The 25,423-nt window shown below is 40.3% G+C and overlaps 1 protein-coding gene across 1 annotated transcript in view; it reads right to left on the bottom strand.

Annotated features, from left to right (window-relative positions):
• The window catches only part of MYRFL (myelin regulatory factor like), a 77,719-nt gene that overhangs the window by 49,121 nt on the left and 3,175 nt on the right, over positions 1–25,423 (bottom strand). Inside the window, exons 2-9 of the mRNA XM_075063463.1 lie at positions 24,927–24,941; positions 23,887–23,958; positions 17,160–17,250; positions 12,976–13,043; positions 12,627–12,885; positions 11,427–11,509; positions 8,921–9,071; positions 3,109–3,304 (exon numbers count right to left, since the gene is read on the bottom strand). Of these exons, the coding sequence (XP_074919564.1) occupies positions 3,109–3,304; positions 8,921–9,071; positions 11,427–11,509; positions 12,627–12,885; positions 12,976–13,043; positions 17,160–17,250; positions 23,887–23,958; positions 24,927–24,941 (935 nt within the window). The remainder of the gene's footprint in view (positions 1–3,108; positions 3,305–8,920; positions 9,072–11,426; positions 11,510–12,626; positions 12,886–12,975; positions 13,044–17,159; positions 17,251–23,886; positions 23,959–24,926; positions 24,942–25,423) is intronic.

Here is a 25,423-nt window from a genome sequence, read left to right as displayed (position 1 = left end):
AGATGGTATCTGCCTTAGCTTGAATCAATCGAATGAATGGTAAGGCCACTCGAGTTGGTGCATCCGCAGACAATATGTCTACAACGGGGTCCTCAACCTCCAGAACCTCCTCCACCTGCAGGTTTATATTCAAGGCGATGCGCCTCAGGAGGTCCTGGTGTGCCCTGAGGTCAATTGGAGACAGGCTCGATGAGGATGTCCCCACTACCGCTTCATCCGGGGAAGAGGAAGACGAAAGGCCCGGGACGAGTGGGTCCTGTATGGTCTCCTGATCATGGGGGCTGTCAGGGACCGGTGGGACCTGAGGGTCCAGTGCGTGGATGGAAGCTTCCTCCATACCTGCAGGAGGGGGGCGGCTGACAGTGGCCTCTGGCACCCGGTGTTCCGATGGAACGGAGCGTGATGTCACTGCGGGTCCACTTTGGGCTTGGTGATATGCCCAAGATGTGCAGAAGGACCACTGATGAGGTCCCTGGTCTGGGCCGTGGGTCTCCTGGAAGACTCAGCTGTGTGTATCTGAATCACGGTCGTGTGCGTAGGAGGCACTGCCCGTGTGTGATGATACTGATGTATGGCAAGACGGCCAGGGAGGAGCTCAAACTACTTGGGAAGGGTCTCTGCGTCTGGTTGATCCGTCTCCACGTGGCACTGGAGAACAGTACTGGGCACCGTACCGGTACCGGGAATGAGACCGGGACTTGCAACCGGAGCGGTGCTCAGAGGTCGACCAGGACCTCGAAGCTCTACATTGGGAGCGACTGCGAAAGATGCAGTGCCGTGAACAGTGCCGGGAGCTGGATCGGTGCCGAGAGTATCGGGTCGGCGAGCGTGATCTCGAACAGTGCCGCGAGTATGACCGGTACCGAGATGGAGAGCGGTACCAGGACTGCGAGGGGCGTCGGGACCGGGATCGGTGAAGGGACTGAGAATGCCGGTGGGACCTCGATTGTGACGGGTGCCTTTCAGCGGTGCCGAGCGAGGATGGTCTCATCAGGGGAGGCTTGCCCACTGATTGGATAACTTGCTGTGGCGGTGCCTGGGGCTGAGGTAGCGCAGGCTCTGTCAGAGCAAATCAGCTCCCTTGCCGTAGAGAATGTCTCCAGCGTGGAGGGAACAATAAGCTCAACCATGGCGCATTCCGGGGAGCTGTCAGGCACGGGACTCGACTGCTCTTGCGAGGCCAGAATCCATGGCGCTGAAGTTGTCGGTGCCGCGGCAGTTGTTGGTGCCGGGCGGTCCGACTTAGGCAGGTGCTCTGACTGTGACGTAGGCACGGGAGTCGCAGGAGTCTTGTGCCTCTTGACCCGCAGGGAGAGAGAGTGGTACTGGGCAGGCTTCTGGGCTGGTGACAGTTGGTACTGAGGGGCCTTCGCAGTGCTGGTGTGCTCCGGTGCTGAAGATGCACTTCTCCCTGGTTCGGACTGTCTGGCGCTTAGTGCCGAGGGCGGAGGAGTAAGGGCTGCCTCCATCAGGAGCTGTTTGAGACGAAAGTCCTGCTCCTTTTTTGTCCACGGCTTGAAGGTCTTGCAAATGTGGCACTTATCTGCGAGGTGGGATTCCCCCAGGCACTTAAGGCAGGAATCGTGAGGATCTCCTGTCGGCATCGGCTTGCGACAAGCCGAGCACGGTTTGAAACCCAGTGAACCAGGCATCGGCCCCGGCACCAGGTGAGGGGAAAGGGCTAATCCCCAACCCTTCTTAACCATGTACAGTAACTACGTTAAAGAACTAATAAAACTAAGTAGAAATGTAGAAAATTGAACTATATACACTATAACGATGAAAGAATTACGAGAAGCTAGGGAAGTGGAGATCAGCTAAGCCATGCTCCACTGTTCCAATGACCGACACGGGCGGTAAGAAGGAACTGAAGGGCCGTTGGGTCGGCAGGGGTATATATCCGGTGCCATGGCGGTGCCACTCCAGGGGGTGCCCAGCCAACCCACCGAGTGTTGCTAGGGTAAAAATCTTCCGACGAACATGCACGCGGCGCACGCACACCTAACTGGAATGGATATGAGCAATCATTCAAAGAAGAACAGACATTTCAAAGGAAGGCGAAAAGCCTCCATCATGGAAAATTATGCGATACTATGTCAAGGGGAAAGTTTCTTCCTGATCCCAAGTTGATAATGGTTGGTTTATGTCCTGAAGCATGAGTGTGGATATCTTTTATGAATATTTATACTAACCAGAAAATTCCAGAAATTCTTTTTAGACATGCCTAAACTTTTCCCCAGTCCTGTCAAGCTCTTTTTCCAATAATATCATGGGACAGTGAGTTCCACCAGTTAACTATGCATTAGCATTCTAAGAAGCATGAAGTAAAGCAAAGTTATTAACTATGCTGTAAAAATACCTATACAAATATTTCAAACTACTACCCTCCTCTGGTAAATAAAAGCTAGGGCAAATCTTCCAAAAAGAGGGGAACTTGAATACAAGAGCATTGCTATACACAAAAGGCATCTGAGGATGAGAGATGAAATTTTGGGTCCCATTTGAGTGACTGGAGAGAGCTTGGTTAAATTTTGTTTTGTTTTGCAGAAATTCCCCTCTAAACTGTCATTCCGCACCCAAACCACGTACCCTCCTCCCACCCTTGCACTGTTTATGTATACAGTAAACTTGATCAATCAAGATGGCTGAATTGTTCATAATGACCAAGTTAGCCCTTTTTCTGTTTGTAGATTGTCTGGGAATAGAATTCGACTTGTACCATTTTTGTGAATTACTTTTTTCAATTAGTCCTAATTCATTGTCTGTGATTGACCACCTAAGTCACATGGTACCGTCTGCATTCCCTGATTGGATGACAAACCAACAGGAGGGAAATGAGTGTTATCATGATAGCTATACAAACATTACACCCTTCACCACACATCTGCCCAAGTGTGATCAAGAATCTCATGATCTGAACATACCCTGATGAACGAAATGTTGCTCATTCCATCAGTCACCAAAAAACTAACAAAAAGGGTGAACAGTAATTAAATTAATTCTGTTTTTTATTCAAATGATTGCAAATGCTTTTTGCACTATTCCTTCTGCTCTATTGATAATCACATACTTTTAATTAAGAGAAATTAAAAGCACAGGGAGACGTACCTTAATTCCAAAAGTTTTCAAGTAAAACTTATCGATTGGTTTCAGCCCCAGCTGGGTTTTGACATATTTTGGATTTCCAACAACACTAATGTGGACTGTGATCTGGAAATGGTTCTTTCTCTGGCATACAAAAGCATCATCTGTTGTTGAAAAATTAAATCCTTTGTCTGTGACAATGTGGTATCCTACATAAGGGCTACAAAAACGAGAATAAAGAACAGCTGCAGTAAGCAACCGTACATTTCAGTGACAAACCCTGCTCATGTTCCTTTGGGTGGAGTTAAATACATAATAAAGACATAGGACTGGAAGGGACCTCAAGAGTGCATCTAGTCCAGTCCTTTGCACTCAGGGTAGGACGAAGTATTATCTAGACCATTCCTGACAGATGTTTGTCTAAAACTACTCTTAAAAATCTCCAATGATGGAGATTCCACAACCTCCCTAAGCAATTTATTCCAGTGCTTAACCACCCTGACAATTAGAAAGTTTTTCCCAATGTGCGACACCTAAACCTACCTTGCTGAAATTTAAGCCCGTTGCTTCTTGCCCTATCCTCAGAAGACAAGACCAATTTTTCTCCCTTCTCCGTGTAACAACATTTTATGTACATGAAAACTGTTGTGTCTCCTCTCAGTCTTCTCTTTTCCAGACTAAACAAATCCATTTTTTTTTCAATCTTTCCTCACAGGTCATGTTTTCTAGACCTTTAATCATTTTTGTTGCTCTTCTCTGGACTTTCTCCAATTTATCTACATCTCTTCTGAAATGTGTTGCCCAGAACTGGACACCATACGCCAGCTGAGGCCTAATCAATGCGGAGTAGAGTGGAAGAATTACTTCTCGTGTTTTGCTTACAACACTGCTGCTAATACATCCCAGAATGATGTTCACTTTTTTTTGCAACAGTGATTCCTACTGATGAAATTAAAGTAGGATTATATGTAATCTTGAGCAACAGATCTACGTGTGTTTTTCTTTTATCTTCATACAGGTAGCAATAGGAATTTTTTTTAAATTGACTCATAATTCTACTCTGGCACCTTACATATATGAAGGTTAAGAGTGGGGGAAGTTTACATAATTCTCACTTACAAATTTATTCCCAGAGCTCAAGAAGCACCACTGTAAGTAATTGAGCTGAAAATGTATTATGTTTATTGACATGCAGATGAGCCAAGTAGACATCTTGCTTTGTTCTGGAATTCCTACAGCCAAACACTTTCACAGTAGCTTTTGAAATGGAGTAGGGTTTTACTTAGGCCAAACATACAACTGTTGACACATGCACTCTGGAAAGATCTCTGTAAAGCACTGTTTTATAGCACTGTTCCTCATCCACAAAGTAACGGAACCCTATTCTACTTAGTGGAAGGGATAATTTATCAGCTAGAGAGAGACAAGTTCTCTGACCTTATATTCCCTGATTCAGAGCACATCAGACAAAGGGGTCAAAAGATCTTCAAGAAAGAGCCAGCGAAATAGCCATCCCAGACAATAGTTGTAGTTTGCTGATGTAAGTGATTGATAATCTTGAAGTAACAGGACTACATGGCAAATCTTCCTGATATGAAGAAAGACTTTCCTCATTAATGAGAGATTTGATAATGATGATTAAATTCCACTATGGAACCTCTCATTAGCACAGCCACTAATGACAGCTTTTCAAGACTAATCCATTCATTTGCTCATTAGAGGTTGGAAGGATTTAATATAAAGGTTTTACAAAAGATTTATAAAGACTTTATTATCTTTTGAACAAACTTTTATCATAGATTTTTCTGGCATAGACAGCAAAGCTATAAAGGCTTCCTAAACTATCATATTGTTTCTGAATTCACTTATTTTTTAATGTAAGTCTTAACAAGTATATCAGGTCTTAAAAGCATCATCGCTGAAGAAACTTCTTAAGCCTCTATATAAATTTTGAAATTTCTTCTATGTTAGGGCAATGCCAATTTATAAGCTGATGATTTAAAGTAATTTCTGAATATTTGTTTAAATGCAGACACAGGTCAAGAAATAGAAGTACAGCTCTCCCTTCCCCAAGAGGAATGATTTAGGTTGAAGGTTATTCTGAAGAATACTGTCATATTTGGATTCTTACCTACAGTACCCAGGTACATCTTCATAAAGCAATTAAACACATGGAGTATCTAGGCCTGATTTTGCAAGGAATTTTATTGGGATTTGAGGGTGGTCAGCCTTTTCATTTGCCTAACTAGGGCTCCGTTATGTTTCTTATGAGTCTGAGCCATGGTGCAGTTGGGGAGGAGCCAGACTGCTGGAGCGCTGGTGTGAGAAGACAGCATGCTTCACTTGTCTATGTCTCTGTAATGTTGTCAGTGCTCCTCCAGTGCAACTCTCCTGGAATACAGGAGAGGAGGGGAGGGGTCTGGGCCATGGCCCTGCTACCCACTTGACATCAGCACACTTGTACCTGGGTTGCTAACAAACACAACAGTATTTCTTTCACAGCACTGTGAGGGCCTTGCATTGGCCCAAGGTGTATGGGTGGGGAAGAGAAATGCTTTCTCATACCTTCCTTTCCACTCATCTAGGGGGAGGTGTAATCTGATCCACAGAGTTAAATCACAGACTGAGAACCCCAATCCTTCAAGCCCTCCACACATGGAGCTGCCACTGAAGTCGATATCAGTTCCATGGGCAGAGGGGTTGCAGGATCAGAACCTGCAGGCCCAGGCCATGCAAAGGTTTACGCACAAGTGTCCAACTGATGTCAGTAAAGCTGTTCACGTGAAAAAAGATAATCATGCACATAAAACATTGGAGGACCCATGTCCTGTATGTGTGTTATGAAGGCAGCCAGCCATGACATGAGGCCATTTCTAGTGCACTGACTAACAATGCCTGATACATCTCTTTAAAATGTAACTGTAAATAAATCCTTTAGCAGAAGCAGCAAATTAAATAGATAAACAGCAAATGGGGGATAGTTTGCTAACTAATGGATTTAAATATTTAAAGGGAGTTGTAAACATTTTTGCACTAGAAAATAAACAGACTAGGGTTTTTGTTTTTATAAATACATAATTCTGTTTCCCCTAAATCAGGGGTTCTCAAACTTCATTGCAACACAACTCCCTTCTGAGAACAAAAATTACTACATGACCCCATGAGAGGGGACTGAAGCCTGAACCACTCAGCCCTGCCCACCCAGGCGAGATGCTCTACCACCCAAAGCTCGAGCTCTACCTCCCCGAGTTGCAGGGGGGAAAAGCTGAAGCCCCACGGCATCAAGCCCCAGGCAGGATCCTGTAACCTGAGTCCCGCCACCCAGGGCTGAAGCTGAAGCCTGACCCCGCCACCCAGGCAGGAAGCCTTTGGGCTTCAGCCCTGGGTGGTGGGACTCATGCTTTGGCCCCAGACCTCACCAGCACTGATAAGCCCATTAAAACAAGGTTGCGACTCACTTTGGGGTCCCAACCCACAGTTTCAGAATGGCTGCCCTAAATAAATACTGAATTACTTTTTCCTCCTTCTAATTTTTGTACTTGTAGCTAGGAATTAAAAATAAACAGATTTATTCTCATTTTCTTGATTTGAAGTCTCCAGGAAGTTTATTCATTTCACAGATCATGTGAGCTTAAGATTACACGAACTGGGTTCCTGCAGTTAAGACTGTTGATTTCTCATGAATATATACTGGCCAGAATCCTGGAAAAATGTATGCATGTGCTTAACTTACACACATGAATAGCTCCATTGAACTTAATGTGACTACTAATGTGTATAACATTAAGCACATTCTTAAGTGTTTGCAGGATCAGTGCCTATTTTATTTTAATTAGCATTTATATTCTGACTGCTGAAGGCTGAAAAAACTAACTCTCAATAGCCATAATTTTCAGAAATAATTAGTAATTTTGGGTGTCCAAATTGAGACACCATAAGAGGCCATCTTTTCTGAAAGTGCTAAGGATCCACCCACTGAAAACTCAGGCTGCTTTAAGGGGTTTCAAATAGGATACCCCAAAACCGAGGCCCACAAAAATCAGCAGTTACTTTTGAAAATCTTAACCCATGACTTAAGTTAGCTGAAATTTGAGAATTTTTTTTTTTTTAATAGAAATAAGCCAAAGTCACACAGCTCAGATTTAAACTTTCCCAGAACCAGGCAATTTTCAAATCTAGAATTTTAGCTCCAACTCATCTTCGCTTTTGTAACAAGAACAAATTGGCACTTGAGACAACATGTTTCAGAATGGAATCCCATCTGCTGTGAAGGTAAAAAGAAAATGGTAATTTTTTCTTAGAAACAAAATTCTATAAAAAAGAGGAAACAGTAAGTTTTTTAGGATCAATAACAATCTATCTAGGCTTAGCAGTGATAATACTAATGTTCTTTTGACTCAAACAGGATATAATATCAGGAAACAGAGAAATTCTGTACGCAGATCATAACTACAATGCATCTCGGGAGAAAGACTACTAACATGGACCTATACTAAAAAAAAAAAATAGATGATAATCCCCCTAAGTGATACTATAATCCATTTTCCAAATAATGGTCATAATTTATCTATTTGGGTACTTTTATGGTAATCATCATCATATCTGTTCCTTGATATAATGCTCCAAAAAAGTGCATCTAGAACATCAGTTTTAAGTTTTGAACATATCGGGGATTAAATAGCTGATAAAACTGCATTCAGAGCCTATCACTGCTAAACCACAAATGAAATGTAGCCATTGACCAAAAGTTGATATGCAATATATTGGATGTGGTAGGCCACTTCCACATGGAGAGGTATCTAGGCCACAATCACCTCTCCAAGCCAACTGGGAGGCTTGTAGGCTTTCCCAGCAAAGGCACCAAGGTTTGAAAGGCAGAGACGTTGAACTATTGGCTCACCCTTCAGAGTGGGCTGGTGTTAAAAAAAATAATAAAACCAAACAAACCCACACCTCATACTGCTGCTACAGTGCGGTGTGGGCATGAATGGAAGACACTAGTGTTCAGGGCTGAAGAGGATACACCCAAATTAACCTTTTTTGGAAAGTCTTCTTTTTGCCAAGTGTTTTTTAATTTTTGGAGGGAGAGAGGAGGGTGGAGCTGGAGGAAAATAAAAGCTAACACTAGCACTTAAAAGGCTTCTCTACTGTGCACAGTGACTAATTGTTTACTTCAACCCTGGGGGGATAAACAAGCTAACATGGAAGGACCTCTGCTAAAAAAAAGTTCTCTGAATACTAGAACACAGAAAATCGGGGGATGGAGGGGGGATTGAACTTGGAGTGACCTTTCCCAAGGTGGTGTGCTGATGTTGGGGAGGTTTTTCCCCCCCTCTTTTGTCACTGCTGCAAAATTCTGTGTCTGTAGAGGCAAACTCTAAAACAGGTGCACAATATTAAAACCTTGTAGGGTAGGCTATAAGCGCCCATGCGCCAATAACAAAGTAACACAAGTAACTACATTAAGAGGGCCTTAAACCATGGGAAGGTAATGTGCAGTATGTACCATGGTTACTTGTTCCAATCTGTTTTGCCAAAAGGAGAAAAAAAAAAAAAATCTATTTAAGTTAGCTTGGAAGTGTTCTCATGCCTGAATCTACCTGATTTAGGGTCCACCTGCTGTGTTGAAAAAAAATATATCAGACTGCTTGGCATGAACATTCAGTGATTCCTTAAAATCTGGTTATCAGATCTCTCCGCAATTTCATCCTCACTTCTGACTGTCACATGCCCCCTCTCCCCCGCCTCCAGTTTCATTCTGAAAACTACATCTTCCATTCATTTCAGCAGCTCAATGCAAACAAAAATAAATCCAAGCGTAAACATCCGTGCTTACAGTTTTTCGTAACTATAGTTAAATAAGCCGCTCCAGTGAGAAGTTTGATACGGCTGCCACATTAGAGCCTGATAACATTTGTCCACAGCCACTACATTCTGCCCATCGTTGTCATACCCTTGCACTTCAGTGCCACAGTCCTTTACTGTCACTGTGAAGAGACAAAAGTGATAGTTTATTTGCTACTTGCCAGGGCTAGCCAATAATACTGTAGAAGACCAGTAAAAAAAAAAAAAAAAATTGTTTTCCTTTGTAGCTATTCCAAAAATATTTGCCTGCCTTATTTTATTGTCACATAGCATTTGGTTTTTTACCTCTCATGCTCTGTAAGATATCACTCAGGTAGCACTGCTTTTAATTCTACCAAAAAAAGTTACTAGGCAAAAAAAAGAAAAAAATCACTTGTTCGCTAAGCATTTTAACTTTTGAAATAATTTTGTGACACAATTTAGCAAAGAAAGAAGAAATACCAGAATTATCAAATTACCCCACTTGCAATAAGCTTAAAATAATCCACCAGTCCAAACGAACAAATATTTAGTTCCATAGCAAAAAAAAGCAACAGTCAGCCATTCATTGGCTGGCCAATCACTGTTTAATGCTTTATAATGAGAAACATCCCAGACTGCCAATTACATCAGCTTGAAGCAGCCAGGGTCAACGCTGATGCTTGAGATACTCCACATGTCATGAAGGCTGAGGAGCACTTCATGTGGGAGACAAATTGAGTGCAGTCCAGAATATAGAGTACATTACAGTGAGCAAGCAATCCAAAAACCCATATGTGGCCTGAGGCACCATGGTGTGACAGAAAGAGCACAGCACTGTTGAAATAATTGCAGCCCAGAGCCCCTAACTGTTAATAACTGTGTTTTTGACAGACAGCTGGGTAAATACTACAAACAAACAATGTTCTTTGGTTACTCATTTTGATTTTTAAACTAATTTCCTTCTGCCATGTTTGAGCCCCTTGCATGCTCACAGTACACTAAAATTGAGCCACTGAGTTTTACTGACATAAAATGTTTGCACAGAGCAAATTTCAGAGCTGTATCGCCATTATTAAAACATAACATTTTAAATTCACATATGCAAGCATCCACAACTGTTTGTTTATCCATTCCATCAGGAACAGCAGCAATACCGTGCGACTCATCTGACCAATCACAATTCACCAAACACAGCTCAGATAACAGATACTTAAAGAAAGCTTTCTGGTCAATCCATATACTAGTGGATAGAAGAAACCACCACAAAAATTGATCGAATAACTTCAAATAGCTTATAAGTCTGAAAGAGTGACAGGCTTCTGACTATGCAGTGTTGTTGTAGCTGTGTCAGTTGTAGCTGTGTCAGTCCCAAGATATTAGAGAGACAAGGTGGGTGAGGTAATATCTTTTATTGCTCTCACTTCTGCTGGTGAGAGAGACAAGCTTTCAAGGTACGCAACAGTGTCACAGCTAAATACAAGCTTCTTACTGAAAGGCTTCAATTCATCAGATAAATTGTTCATTGTGAACTAACTATTTGGTCACATACAACCTCATATGCCAATGTTGATTCATTCCTGTAGAAGCCCAATGAGTCTTATGTACATATGGACTATTATAGACTCAGCATTCTCATCATGATAAAACACTGAATTATATTAACGTTGGGGAGAAAACAATAAAGCGCTTTCGTCAGACCCCTATATGGATACATTTTACAGAAGAACGGGAGCTGTCAAATCAGATGGCAAGTGAAGCTGAAATGCATTCTCTTCCTTCCTTCTGCCCCCCTCATTAATCACCTGTTGTGAAAGTAGAATGAATTATACTGTAAAAATAGAAAGGATTAAAGAAATGCTGTCTGTACCTTTAAGCAAAACTGTTGGAATGCTGCAATCCAGGTGTCAGGAATACAGACATTAACATAGAACAATTGCACCGTTTAAGGGCAATTGGTGAAGTATTAGCCTTAGATTGATAAGAGTTAGTAAGGAAGTAGGATATGCATGCTGTGCCCCAGGTGAATTTTACTGTTTTGCTTTCTTTGTCCCTTTGTCTAATTCCCGCTCTTTTATCTGTATAAATAAGACTGTTTGGGTCTTGCATGGCCACTCACATTATCTGGGTGCTATTGGCGGAGCGCTGCGCTAATAAAACAGAGTGGTCTGACAAATTGTGAGTCCTGATTCTAACTTTGACACCTGTTAAGCTAACCCAAGATGGTTTCCATGTCCTAGATGACTGTGTGTCAACTAGGTCAACAGACTACAGAATCTCCTATGTTCCACAGGTTCATGCATATAAGGAGAACCCTTTGTCTGATGAGTGCACTCAGTGAGTGTGAACATTTAAAGCTTCATCTATAACCTGCAAAAACAGATAGTTCCTCACTTTTGAAAAAACAGCAAAGAGAATTGTTTGAAGGAGCATAGCAGGTTTAATACTGTCATCTTTTCTGAGCCAGCACTAGCGTAACTGTCAAAATGTCCTTGTGGTCAACAATATGAAACACTTACCCTGCTGAGAGTTGTTAGTCCATGGTGGAGAATCAGTGGCATCGTCTAACAATCTTCTCTTTTTAGCTGATGCCAGGGAAATACTTAAAAAATGCATTGTACGTTATTACTCCACAGAATAATGAAAGTTATAAAATAACACCCAAGTACCTGATTTCTAACAGAATTTTCACCTGAGTTCTGATTCTGCTTTATTTTTACTGAATTAAATGACTTGTGCTTTTTGGTCTTAAATACCAGCATCCTTTTTATTCCATGTGACCAAGGAATTCACCCTTTTTAAAGCAAGTTTTACACACACAGCACACCACAGAGATTGCATTTGTTTTGGACCAGTTGTACTAAAATCCCAGCCTTATTCTTGAATGAGTTTAGTCAAGCAGGGGCAAACTCTGTTGCCTCCTCCATGGATAAGGAAAAAGGCCATTTGCAGTGGTTCTGCTATATATGGAGGAGGGGATATGATGAAGAGCCCTTGAGGGTGTTTGCACCTCTTGTGCAGCATGGAGTTTAGCTCTACATGTGGGAAGAGACAGGGCTGGAGGATCTGACACTATACAGATCCTTGTGACCTTTTATTTGCCACCCAGACAGGTGTAGGGGCAAGGGCTATAAGCCAAAATAGGTTCCAATCCACAAGTTGGGAGATGGTTACCCTTTCCCTCTGCCTGCCAAGGTATTTTAATTAGGGACTGAGGGAAAGGAATTTTGCCTTAATCTTTATTTGTTTTATTATTAAACACCCAACACATTTTGGCGTCTGAAAACCATATCAAGTATATAATGAGTATTTGGTTTTATTACACAAGTAAAATGAGCTGGTTTTTCTCATGTCAGAATGTTAACTCATGAAAATAAAATCCCTTAAATGGGTGTTGTAAAATACCACAGATATTTCTGCCATCCCAGCTACTCATTAGTTTACAACCTCTCTCTAACCTTGTAACTTTTTCTTGAATTGAATTGCTTTTGGTTTTAATCTGACTTTTAATCTTTAAAATATGGTGCTTAAAGAACAATAGCTGATAAAGATCTCATAAATGTATAAACAGAGCCACCATGTGGAGAAACTTATACCCATCGGTATTTTTCTACACGTGGTTCTTTCCAGCCTGAAACCATATAGTTCTTAAAAGTAGCTGCGCCACCTTCTCTTTTCTGTATCTGCCTTCCTTCCTACATAATAAAATTATACCTTACCCAGAACTATTAGAGGCCCTTGGCTGAACACAGGAATAATTTAAACCCAGACAACTGGAGGATATAGAAGTATTCCAGGGAGACATGGCATTATCTGTCTTGAGACAGCAGTCTTGGGGAACACCGCAGGGATGTCCATTGGTGCTCAGGTCAGAGAAACTGTCAGGGTATCTACAAGGAAATGTATCGGGTGCCCCCGCAGAAGGGAAGGAAAGTGACGGCCGCAGTCCAGTGGGCCCTAAAGCATCATAATGTAAACCTGCAAGGAACAACAAATGAAACATTTCAATCATAAAGAGAATAGAAAGAATGCTAATAGTACAGTAAGATTAGAACTCACACAACCCACTCTTCAGTTGTGGTGGAGAATATGGCTCTGATCCTGAATCTGGTGGGGACTCTGGTAACTGGCTTTGCCTGGAGATGAAAAGGATATTTTTATTTCACTATGAAAAGAAATGCATAATAACCATAAGCCAATCTTTAACTACCTCAAACCACATGAGTAATTCATAACATATGGACCTGGTAGCCTTAAAGGCTTGGCCTGCCTATAAAAATTTAAAATTCCCTTTCTCTCTAGGCTTTGGATGGGAGATGCCCAGTATCTTCATCAGCAGAAGGTATCAGCTTTAGACAATTTGTTCTGGTTTATGCTTTAGCCTCCAGAACTTCAACACTGTGGAAATTAAGAGACGCAAAGTAGGGAGAGTGGGGAGGAGAGGACATGGGACACTTTGGAAGGGGATTGAATTTGTATTTGTCTGATTAAAATAGACACTAGAGCTAAGCCCTTGGAAGCTCACTGGGAAAGAGGGAGTTCAAGGTAGGGTTTCCAGGCAAGATGTGGGCTTTGCTCAGAGCCCCAAGGCAGTCTATTTGGACTCATTTTTCATCCCCACAAAATTTTTCAGCTCAGTTTGGAAGACCTTAACAGGGGGCCAATATTTGTATTTTTCATAGCTAACCCCCAAAATGCTCAGGAATACAGAGGATTGGGGTTTTTTTGGTTGTTTGTTTGTTTGTTTGTTTTTAAATGCACACAGCACACAGCTGAGGCAAAACCACAAAAGCCAGTATAACCTCATCATTTAAGACCAGCTATTCAGACCTTGTATTAAACCCCATTCCCACTTTGTTCGACATAGGGGTAGCTGCCCAGAACAGTCTTGGTGCCTATGGTTGCATTTTAGAAATCTGAATGAATTAAAATACATTATAAATGATGATTTTGTTGGACTCATAACCATGCAAGCCAGTCTCTGACATCACACTACATAAAAATGGCCTGTAGAGAGAGGGTGACCAGATGTACTGATTCTATAGAGTGTAGGAGAAAAATGAGTCCTTGCTGAGTTTGGAACAACAAGCCACAGGCTAAGAATAGAGCAAGAGTCAGGCTAACAAAGGCTGGCTGGCACTGACTCTAATAACGCTAGACTAAGATCTCTATGTTCAAATTCCCTTTATCCCTTTCTCTACTTCCACAAGGGACAGTCCCGATATTTGGGGCTTTTTCTTATATAGGCACCTATTACCACCCAACCCCGTCCCAATTTTTCACACTTGCTATCTGGCCAGCTTCTGTAAAGATAAGAGCTGCATGTGTAACCCACTAGCCAGTGTATTGTGTGTCCCCGGTGTGCCCAGTCAACATGAGGTCAGTTACAGCTCTCAGCTTAAGAGGTTGTCTCTTCATTTCAAGCTGCGGAAGCCTCCCCCTGCCCCTATTCAATTCCTGATGTTGGCCGAAAGGCAGCTCTCACACATACACTCTGGCTGGGACTTTCAAAGGAGCCCAAGACAGGGAATTGCTTATGCAATAACATTATCATTTACCCAGGACTGGAAGAGACCCTCATTTAAAGGTAGGAATTGTTTAAATCCAAATAGAAATGGAAATTCAATCAGAGTTGGGTGCTTAACTCCCATAGGCTCTTTTGTAAATTTCAGCCTCAATCTCTACTTTGAAACACTGCCTGAGAAATTGATGCTTAGGATTTATAAATAGACAGGTTAAAAAAAGGAAGCTAATTGCAAAGGAGTTTTTTTAGTGGGTGTTGGGGAGGAGCACTGTTTGTACAACACTTGCTGCCCTTCTTGGAGGTTAAATAGAAAGCAATTATTTAAAGGGATGCTGTTAAGTTAAAAATATTAACACAAAAATGCCCTTACCTCTATTGCAAACACTTTTATGATTAAAATAGAGTTTCGGTGATCTAGTTTACATTCTACTATTTTTACTATTTAATTTTTATGTCTTAGCTTGCAGTTTGCACACTCTGAAAGACAAGTCAGTTTCACTTTTGTTTGCAGTTCATTTCATTTACATGTTCTGGTGCACTTCCACATTCTATTGCTCTTGGTTTTATAAAATGTCACATTTATAAAACCTACATTTTAGGCTAGATTTGACTTGGTGAATGACCTTTAAGAAATGAGGGTATGAATAACATTTAAAGTTTTCTTCAAAGTAAGGATATATTTCTAGAGCTTTTAAAAACTGTTTAATGTTTTAAACATTGTTTTCTAACTTTTAACAAACTAGAGTTAGGAAACTGATTTGCCTCAAAATTTGAACTGTAAATCTATAAAAGTCTTTAACTTCCCTTCTATATACTGTATGCATGTTTCCTGGTTTCAAACACTGCCTCAGGTACCCATCTAATTTCTGTTTTCAATTAAAATATTTCAGATGGAAGTCCAACAACATATTTTAAACGCTACTAGAGGAAGGAAAGTAAACAGTCATTGAAAGAGGAAGGAAACTACTATAGATTCAAGTTGGGAAAATGCCATTGTTCTGTGTTTTAAGAAAAAATATGTTTGAAATGAACTTGAATCACAAACTTGGTATAGCCCCTTAAGTATCCATTTGGGAAACAAAAATTCAATGTTTTACTTTTCATCTTCCCCTCACCTTTTGCCTTTACTGTGGAAAAAGGTGGGGGAAACCACATATTGCTTCAGCTTCACTGTGCAAAAGGAGAGAAGTGCAGATGATGTATTCCATGGCACTTGCAATTTTAAAAAAGCATATAACAGCAACTCAGTGAGATTCTACCCTGTTTGTGCTTGCAACATAGTATGCCTTGTTCCTAAAGATTATTTCAAAATGTAAGTCCAAAAACTTATTTGGGACGGTTTTTCTATTCACTGCAACATGCATGATGTCTTTTGTATTAATGTTGTATCCTTGCTCCTTCTTAATATTAATATCTTCTTTTTTTTAAAAAGAACAGAAAACATTTTATTAATATATTTTTATTTTTCATGGAATTGCCAATTTTCTTTTATCTGTATTTTAAATATGCCAAGGATCTTTATGTGGATTTACATGGATTTCTCTGAAAGATTTAATTTTTTTTGTTTTGTTTTTTATGCTTCAATGCAGATCATTGTAATGTTACAGAAATTTGACAAGAATATTTATTGAACTGTTAATCTAATAATTAAACGTTACTACACTTCATTATAGTGCAAAATCAGTTAAGCCCCCAAAATACAATATTTTATTTTGATAAATTTGATATTTTGCACATTATATAAAACTAAGAGTTACATGATTATACAGCAGTTATCTGCAGGTATATAATATTGTATCTAATTTAGTAGATATGTGGTAGTAGTAGATTTTTCTGTTAACCTGTTAACTGGCAATACAATATAGTCATGAGAAGTGAAGTCTCATTTTAAAGGAGGTTTAATAATTTGTAATCTGCTTCTTTCTATATGCTTAGTGATACTAAAAACTAAGACGAGAAGTGTCCAAGTAAAGCATTCCTTATATTTTCTTATTTTTTTTCAGCCTGCAAACTAAGATAAAATTTATTCATAACTGATTAATGAAAATGAGTCAGTAATAGCCTATTTAGCCCACTGTAAATCTGTGCAGTGCATGTGTATGTCCAGAATGAGAAATGGCATGAGGTTTTACCCTCACCCCCCACAAACTTTCTTTGACCAGGGGTTGGCAGGTTTCAGGCTTTGAATAATAATCTTTTGTATTAAATGACAGTCATCTGGCAGCTTGGATGAATTATCTGTGTTTTACAGTCTGATGGATTAGTGGTCCATAGTAAATTGTCCTCCTTTATGCGATATTGGATGGTGTATCATTGTAATTTACAGATTATTTTTTAAAGAGATCAATGAGTCATTTCTTAATTATGAAAGGGACATTAGGATGGAAGCAGTTCTTATCCACAAAAAAAGTAATGTTTGACACCTTTAAATTTACCACAATAACTAGTGTGAAAGTTATCAATGAGCTTATCCTTCAGTATCATCCACCTTTTTAAACCTACTGTACCTTATAAGAAAATCATGTTTCGACTGCCATCTCTTTCTCTATTTTCAAGACATATAGCTTCAAGAAAGGATCAGGGCTCCTGTTTGATCAAGTTACTTTCTGTAGAACACAGATTTGAATGAGATTTGAGGTGTGATTGCTGTGTTCAGATGGTAGCAATGTTGTGATAACAGAACCCAAGAAATGTGCGAACAAGTTCAGTTCTCATTGCTAATACATACAAGGCTCCAAATTCCAAGTCACTGCCAAGGAATTCTTCCAACATACTTGTATCCACCATAGCATTCTCCAGGGCTCCATGCACATCTTGCCCTTCAATTAAAAACAAACAAAGATTGATATTCAGTCCATGGTTCCTCCAGATCCTAATACTCCAGCACATGCAGAATGCTGTAGCCCCCTTTCTCACGTGTACAAAAGACAACCACATCGCCCCTGCCTTCAGACAAAACCCTCCTGCACATGATAGAAGGGCTATGCTTGCATTTGCAAATCTAGCCCCAGTAGGAAAGGAGGGATGGGAAATGTGGAAAGCAGTTGGCAGCATGAAAGAGGTAGTGGGAGATGACAGAGCGGCTCTAGACATAAGTTTTCTTCACATCACACTTTGAGAACCATTGTTTGCATATATCATTCAATGAAACGTAAGTGTAAAGTAGGTAGATGTAGGTCCATATTTTGCATCTTAAAATGCAGGTATTGGAGACTATTTCATTTCATAGTCATCTGCTTGCTGGGATCAGTACAAAGCAACTAGTTTAGAAATCAGGGGTTCTAATATTTTACTCCATTTACTAGACTTGGGCTGTCAAACTGTTTTTGAAACACTTTGAAATACATAAAATCCACTTTCCTTTGAATTGGTTTAACTTTAGAACAGAACAAAATATCAGAAATCTGATGCTAGGTGTTGTCTTCCTGATATTTTCCTTACAAAACCAAAGCACTAACATATAGAATTTAGCAATGAGCAGAAAGGTTCTGTACTTTGTCCTTCGTTGCTTAGTAACTGGAGGCTATAAATGGATTTTATGGTTATAAAGTCTATAGCATTAACAAGGACTTTTTCAAAAGTCAGCTGGAACTCCCTAGAACGATAAACAGTCTTACTTTTAAAAATACTTTGTGGCCTTTCTGGGTTTGTAATAAATATAGTGTAAGTAAAGTTGCATGGACAACACCGTTAGTCATCTGTATGTGTAAATGGTTATGCTCTTAAGTTCCATTCTGCTCTACCTTTTTCTGTTCTCAACCTGAGATGACTTCTGCTAGTAACTTTGGATATCATTTAACTGCCAACACCCAAATCTGCGTCTGTCAGTTTACACAACTCCCTTCTACATACCTGCCAGCACTCAGCTGTAGCATTACTTCCAACTACTACTATGTTCTGTGATCACAAAGCAATTTATGAAATGTGTATTTAGGAATCACTCACTCATTACCAAAATAGAGTTACCTCTGTTTGCTACAGAATCCCAGCTTTCCTGTCCTCAGCACAACAGGTAATAGAAAAGAGTTTGAATAGTTTGAAGAAGTGTGATCGACATTCCCTCTTTCACCACAGTCAAATTTTAAAAAGCAAAACCGAGTGGGAATCATTAACATTTCAGTATGGTAAACACACAGAAAAAATATTTACCTACCTTTCATAACTGTTGTTCTTCAAGGTATGTTGCTCACATCCACTCTTATTCCAGGTGTGTACACATCCATGTGCACAGTCATCAGAGACTTTTGCCTTAACGGTATCTGTAGGGTTGGCTGTGGTGCCCCCTTGAATGATGCGCTCATGTGTCAGTATATTAGGCACCTCTGACCCTACATCCTCTCAGTTCCTTTTTGCCAGCAACTCTGACAGAAGGGCAGGAGGGAAGGTAATGGAATGGATGTGAGCAACACATCTTGACGAACAACAGTTATGAAAGATAGATTTCTTTTTTTCCTCTTCTATGAGTGTTTGCTCATGTCAATTCCATTCTAGGTGACTCACAAGCAGTATCTACGGAAGTGGGATCAGAATGTGCAGTTTTGCAGCTTGCAGTACTGCCCTACTAAAGCTAACATTGTCCCAGGCCTGCTGGGTAAGTATGTAGTGGGACATAAATATATGGACGAACAACCAGGTGGCCGCCCTACAGATGTCCTGGATAGGCACCTGGTCCAGAAAAACCGCTGAAGAGGCCTGTGCTGTGGTCAAGTGGGTGGTGACAATTGCTGGGGTGGCACCTTCACTTGATTGTAGCAGCAGCAGCAGATGATGCAGCTGTGATCCAAGAAGAAATTCTTTGGGTGGATACAGGGTGACCTTTCATCCCGTCAGCCACTGTGATTGCACAGACGTATGGAATGGCTTGGTTCCATCGATGTAGAATGCTAGTGACCTCCTAACGTCCAAGGCATGCAGTCTACACTCCTCCTCTGACTTATACGGCTTTGGAAAGAAGACTGGTAAATAAATGTCCTGGCTTGAATGAAACTGAGACCCTACCTTGGGCAGGAAAGCCGGGTGCGGTCTCAGCTGGACCTTGTCCTTGTGGAAGACCTTATAGGGCAGTTCCAAGCTGTGGGAGGATGAAAGTTTTTACAAATATGACACTTGTCCTCCTATAGGCTTCCCCCAAAACACTTCAGGCAGCTGTCGTAGGGGTCACTGATTGGCATCGGCCTGCTGCATGATGCACATGACTTGAAGCCAGGAGAGTGGGGCATGCTCTGCTTGGGGACGAAGTGCCAGATGGGTCTCTAAGTACTCTAACTTAACACTACAAAGACTATGTACATATTAGCTATAACAAAGATCTGTGAAGAACTGCTAATGCTCTTGCAAACGGCAAGATGAGGCACTCCAACCAACCATCAAGGGCAATAAGAAGGAACTGAGAGGGCATAGGGTTGGCACTTAATGTACCAACGCATGAGCATGGCACTCCAGGGGGTGCCACAGCTGGCCCTATGGATACCACTAAGGCAAAAGTCTCCAACAACTGTGCACAGGGCATGCACACACCTAAAATGGAATCAACATGAGCAAACACTCAAAGAAAAAAAAAAAAAACTTTTACAACCTCTTCATTCTACAGGTTAAACATGAACATTTAAAAAAGGACAGACAAGGTCTTTAAGGTACCTGCTCCCAGACTTATTGTGCCCTCAATGTATTTTCTCAGAGGGTGAACTTGATATCTGCTTTTTCTAATATGTCCCAAATAAGACTTTCCTGTTTAGAGGAAAGATTTGCCTCAGTCATCCTTTTGTTTTTTCATTTTCCAATCTCTTATCCAAGTAGAAATTGCTCTTTATTTCCACCTGTGAACACTGAAATATTTTCTCTTTAAACTTGTGCCTAACAAAAATTGTGTTAAAATTTCTGCCACTCCACCTTTGTAGCAATCGTGAAACAGCACTGATCTGAAGAGACCTAAAAATGGTGCATAGGTGTTTGGAATAATATCTGCATTAGTTTGGAATAATATCTGCGTACATTGGTGACAAAAAAGTTTGCATTTGATGGAATGTGTGTTCACACCCTACATGCCATTGTAATAATCTTTGTACAAAGTATGCCTTGTAAAGTATCATTGGAAACCTCATAATTTGCTGGTCAGTACTGTCCTAATAAAATGTGTGTGGCAACATTGTATGTGAAATGATAAGATCCCCTGGATGATATTATTAACACATGTTCCAAACCCCACAGCCCTGCCTAAGCAGAAGTCAGACTCATTCTGGCAGATGAAGACCAGGCTTCCGTTATGCGTATCTTCTGCACTTCTCAGCTGGACGACAGCAATGTGAGATGCTTGGGCATGAAACTTTCACCGCTTAGGAAACTCCAACTAGTCAAAATGCAGCAGCACTCTCTTGAGCAACACAGGCTGCTGTGAACACATCAGACCTGTCCTCTTCTCTCTCTACTGGCTTCCTATAGAATTTCAAATCCAGTTTACGGTCTCGGTCCTTATCGTCAAAGTGCTCCAGGGTCTGGACTTGAAAACATCACCTAAAGCTCCTGGACAAAGATAGTGGTCAATTCAGTAGTTCCTCTGGCACAATGGAACTCTCAACAGTAAGAGTAAAGCTGTCTGAGGGAGACAGAACCTTCTCTGGGGGTGGTCTGAGCCTGTGCAATGAACTGCCCTAGGAACTAAGAACCATCAAAAACTTCACCATTTTCCTTGCCAAGTGAAAGGTGTATTTCTTTGACCTTGCCTTCTCTAACACACACATAACAACAGATATGTTTAACAATTTAAAAAAAACCCACCAAAACAAGACACTCCACTCCATACATTTCGCTCGTTGGGGACAGCAAAAGAGGACAAACACCAAGTGATAGATGTGTAGTCTCTTTACACTACTAAAGTTATCTCAATACTATGATAATGGGTGCAGTATAGATATCTACAAAGAATAGAATAGTAGTTGACATCATATGTAGTGAGTGTGATAACTACCCTAAATTGAAGCAAAATCCAGCTAACATACTTGCTCCTTTTTGTGCTTTACCTGTGGCTTTAAAAGTAGCCACTGGCCTCTGAACACCAACTCTTGTCATATGACAAGGTTATTAAGCTGTTTGTAACCTTGACTCATACTATGTGACTGTGGCCAGAAAATGATTTTCAGCCTTTTACCAGCACTGCTCTGTATGACACCTGTATTACAATGGTAAGATATTAACTTACTCTACTTAGAAGAACAAATATTGCATAGGAAACATCTTTCCAAACTTTGTGTTGTTACTTGACATTAATTGTAAGATAAAGCTTTCATCTAGTTCCCAGAACACATGCTATACAACCAGTATACTTAAAGGGTTAAAACTCTTAGTGATTATAGTTAGAGAAGTGGTGCCCGCTAAAAATGCTGCTGGAATTTCACCCAGGGTAAGATTCCATTGCTGCATTATCATTTCCACAGAAGTTACCAGTGTATGCTTCATAGTTCTCCTAAATCCTTGCTTTGGAAGTGACCTTAACAGGGTGCTCTGCAGGTACTTCCAGCATGCTTAGACATAGTTTTGAACAGACCTCCCAGATTAAATGCCTGATTTTCATAAAATATCTAACAGTTACTCAGTACAATGCAAGGTTTGTTAGAAACCCACCAGCCTGTTTAATACAAAATTAAATCTTTCTGAGAGCAAAGAAGAAACAGTTTAACTTTCATTTGCAGTATATTTTTTCTCAGATTCACATTAATAGTATGAACTCCTTTGTTCCTTTTATAAACTGAGAGTAACGGGAGATCTATAGTTATTAATTAAATACGTTAATGTATTGGATGAGGCTTTTTTATATTACACTAAGGTTCAATTTCACATCAAGAGTATTTACATCTGAGTTATGGCAGTGAGAACAAATATCCCAGCCAATTCAAATTAAATTTTTTTGACAACGTGAAAAATCAGGGAAGAAAAAAAAAAAGGAAGTAGCATGTTTTTTGTCTATCATCTAAATTTGAACAACCATTTTGAATAGGTGGCATTCAGTGTTAGGAGACTTGAGAAATTAGGTTTATCGGATTACAGAAATCAAAGAATGGAAATATTCATAGATTCCAAGGCCAGAACGGGTAACTGTTATCATGTCATCTGACCTCCTGCATAACACAGGCCATAAAACTTCCCCCAAATAATTCCTAGAATGTATCTTTTATAAAACATTCAATCTTGATTTAGAAATTGTGAGTGATAGAGTCTTTACCATTACCCTTGGTAAATTATTCCAATTGTTAATTACCCTGTTAAAAATTGACCTTATTTCCAGTCTGAAATTTGTCTAGCTTCAACTTCCAGCCATTGGACCATGTTAAATCTTTCTCTGCTAGACTGAAGAGTCCATTACCAAATATTTGTTCCCCATGCAAGTACTCTTTGTTAAGCTATATAGATGGAGCTCTTTGAGCCCATCACTATACGACATGTTTTCTAATCCTTTAATCATTCTCGTAGCTTTTGTCTGACCTCTCCCCACTTAACATCCTTTTTGAATTATGGGCACCAGAACTGGACGTAGTATACAGCAGCAGTCGCATCACTGCCCAACACAGAGGCAAAATGAGCTCTCTATTCACGCTCGAAATTGCCATTTAGGCATCCCAGGATCACATTAGCCTTTTTGGCCACAGCATTGCACTGGGAGCACACGTTCAGCTGATTAACTACCATGACCCTCCGAATCTTTTTCAGGGTCACCACATGCCAAGATAGAGCCCCCCATCCTGTAAGTATTGTCTGTGTTCTTTGTTGCTAGAGGTATACATTTACATTTGGCCGTATTAAAATGCATATTAACTGTGATGGAGGAGAGGAAAGGTGGAGACTGTAGTGAGGTTTGACTGATAATGAAATCAGTCTGACATCTGGCAAGAAGTTTTTACTGAAAGAAAATTAGACAAAGTTGAAGGTCAGATTACAGCCTCCCAAAAAAGTCCAAGGGAGAGGACTAAAGACACCAAGAAAATGAAGTTCAGCCAGCTTGAATAGAACAACATCATGCTGAGCAGGGTTTGGCTCCCACTCTGTGGTGGGGAGAAATGGTTCTCAAGCTCCATGGACATTGCCATATCCTGAGGATTTTCTTTAAAGAGCTCTAGACATTTACTAGGAGATCCAGTCATTCCCTGGTACTTTCCTCCGTGTCATTCATCACTGGGAACTCCTGGGGATCATGGTTTCCTTTATTTCTATCTCTGCTGTATAAAGGAGAGCATAAAGGAATCCTTCCAGTGCTCTTATGTCATTAGTCCTCATTTACTCTTGCATCCTGTTACATGGAACTTCTGTGTAAATATTGGAATATTTAGTGTTTCCACATATTTTCTTCCCCAAACTAAAAATTCAAATTAAAAAAATACTAAGTATGTCTTATTAAGACACACATGCCATCTGAAATAATTTCTCTTTCAGAAATTGTTGAGCTACTTTAAAAACTGTACTCTTACCTTCAAAGAACTGCTGCAGAGCCTCATTTTCTCCCACCACATCCATGACAATAAGGTAGAAGCTATTTTTTCCTTCACAAGTTTAGGGACATGAGACTGTGAAACAGTTGCACTGTCCTCCCTTTTCCAGCTGATGTATTTTTGAACATGTTCATAATCATGTCATTCTGCTGCTAAACAACATGTCCTGAGTGGATTGTCTTTGCCCCAGGGTTGATTCTTTCAAAACTAATGCTAGGCAATGGACTCAAAGCTTCTACCGCATGCAGGGAAGAACCTGACAAGATTTTAGGAGGAAAATTGTAGAAGGCATATTTTCCTTACTTCATGTGGGAAACTATGTAAGAGTAGTCTAATTTCTTCCTTGTTTCAAGGACCTTTGCCCCCAGTAATGCCCTTAGCTACACATGCGCAAGCAAGGCGGCAATAAAAACTACTTATCTTGTATTCGTCCTTCCACATTGTATAACTTTCATTTATGTGTAAATGAGTAAGTACTATAGATGAAAATTGATATGATCAAATGTAACAGGAAAACACCACTGATTACCGTAATTATGCTTTATCTGGATTTTTATTATGGCTCCCTGCATATTTGAGTTTAATAAATATGAATTTACCTCACAATATGCCTGCGGGAAGTAGTATCCCCATTTTACAATCATGAAACTAAAGCACAGAAATTAAGCAACATGCCCAAGGTCACATGAAGTCTGCATCAGAGCTGGGAACCGACCCAAGATTTCCTGAATGCAGGGTACTGACACCAGTCCACCTTTCCTCATTTATTTGATGTGCATAGAAAAACACTGTATGCACTCCCAGAAGTTTGCTCCATCTCACCCCAAAGACTAAATTGGAAAATCGACCACATCTATGTATGGTGGGTAACTCCAAGAGGCATGTGGCTTGGAATATCAAGGTTTGAATGCAAACTCAAGACAAGAGAATAGCAGATCAGTGTTAAAGGGTGGTAATTTGAGACCAGACTAAGAGCCAGAGTTCACTGCCTCATGGAAGCAAGAACCCATTGGGTATACCTTTGTAGTCCTTGGCTACAAAAAAAAAAAAAAAAAAAAAAGCGTGCACATGATAAACTTTCAGAGATAAAAATTCCTGTTGTGCCTACACAGTACCAGATACCAAAACAGCTTTTCTGCTGGTATGAGCATTATTTTTAATTAGTTTGTAAATTAGATTTTTAGGTATCAGGTATAATTCAGTTACAGAATAAAGAAATTCTGAAAATGGTTTGATTTCAACAGAAAAGTTTCATCTTTCAAATACTCAAAATAAGAAATAATGATAAGTTAAGATCTTTAGCAAGCATTTCTGTGTATAGCACAGAAAGATAACCATGAACTGATAACTACTGAAATATAGCAACAATTAAACAGAACTTTAGGCTATTATTGCCTTAACAGAATATTAATAACCTTTTGACATTGATTTTAACATTCATCCAGCTTTCTACAGTGGAAACCATGGAACCAGTGGTAGGATATAAAAGAATCCTTTCTCCAATGGTTTCAAAGAA

This window comes from Chelonoidis abingdonii, chromosome 1 (genome assembly GCF_003597395.2).
Source record: "Chelonoidis abingdonii isolate Lonesome George chromosome 1, CheloAbing_2.0, whole genome shotgun sequence".
In the NCBI taxonomy this organism is placed as follows: Eukaryota; Metazoa; Chordata; order Testudines; family Testudinidae; genus Chelonoidis; species Chelonoidis abingdonii.
Note: the sequence above shows the minus strand (reverse complement) of the source record. Positions and strands in the feature narration are given on the sequence as shown.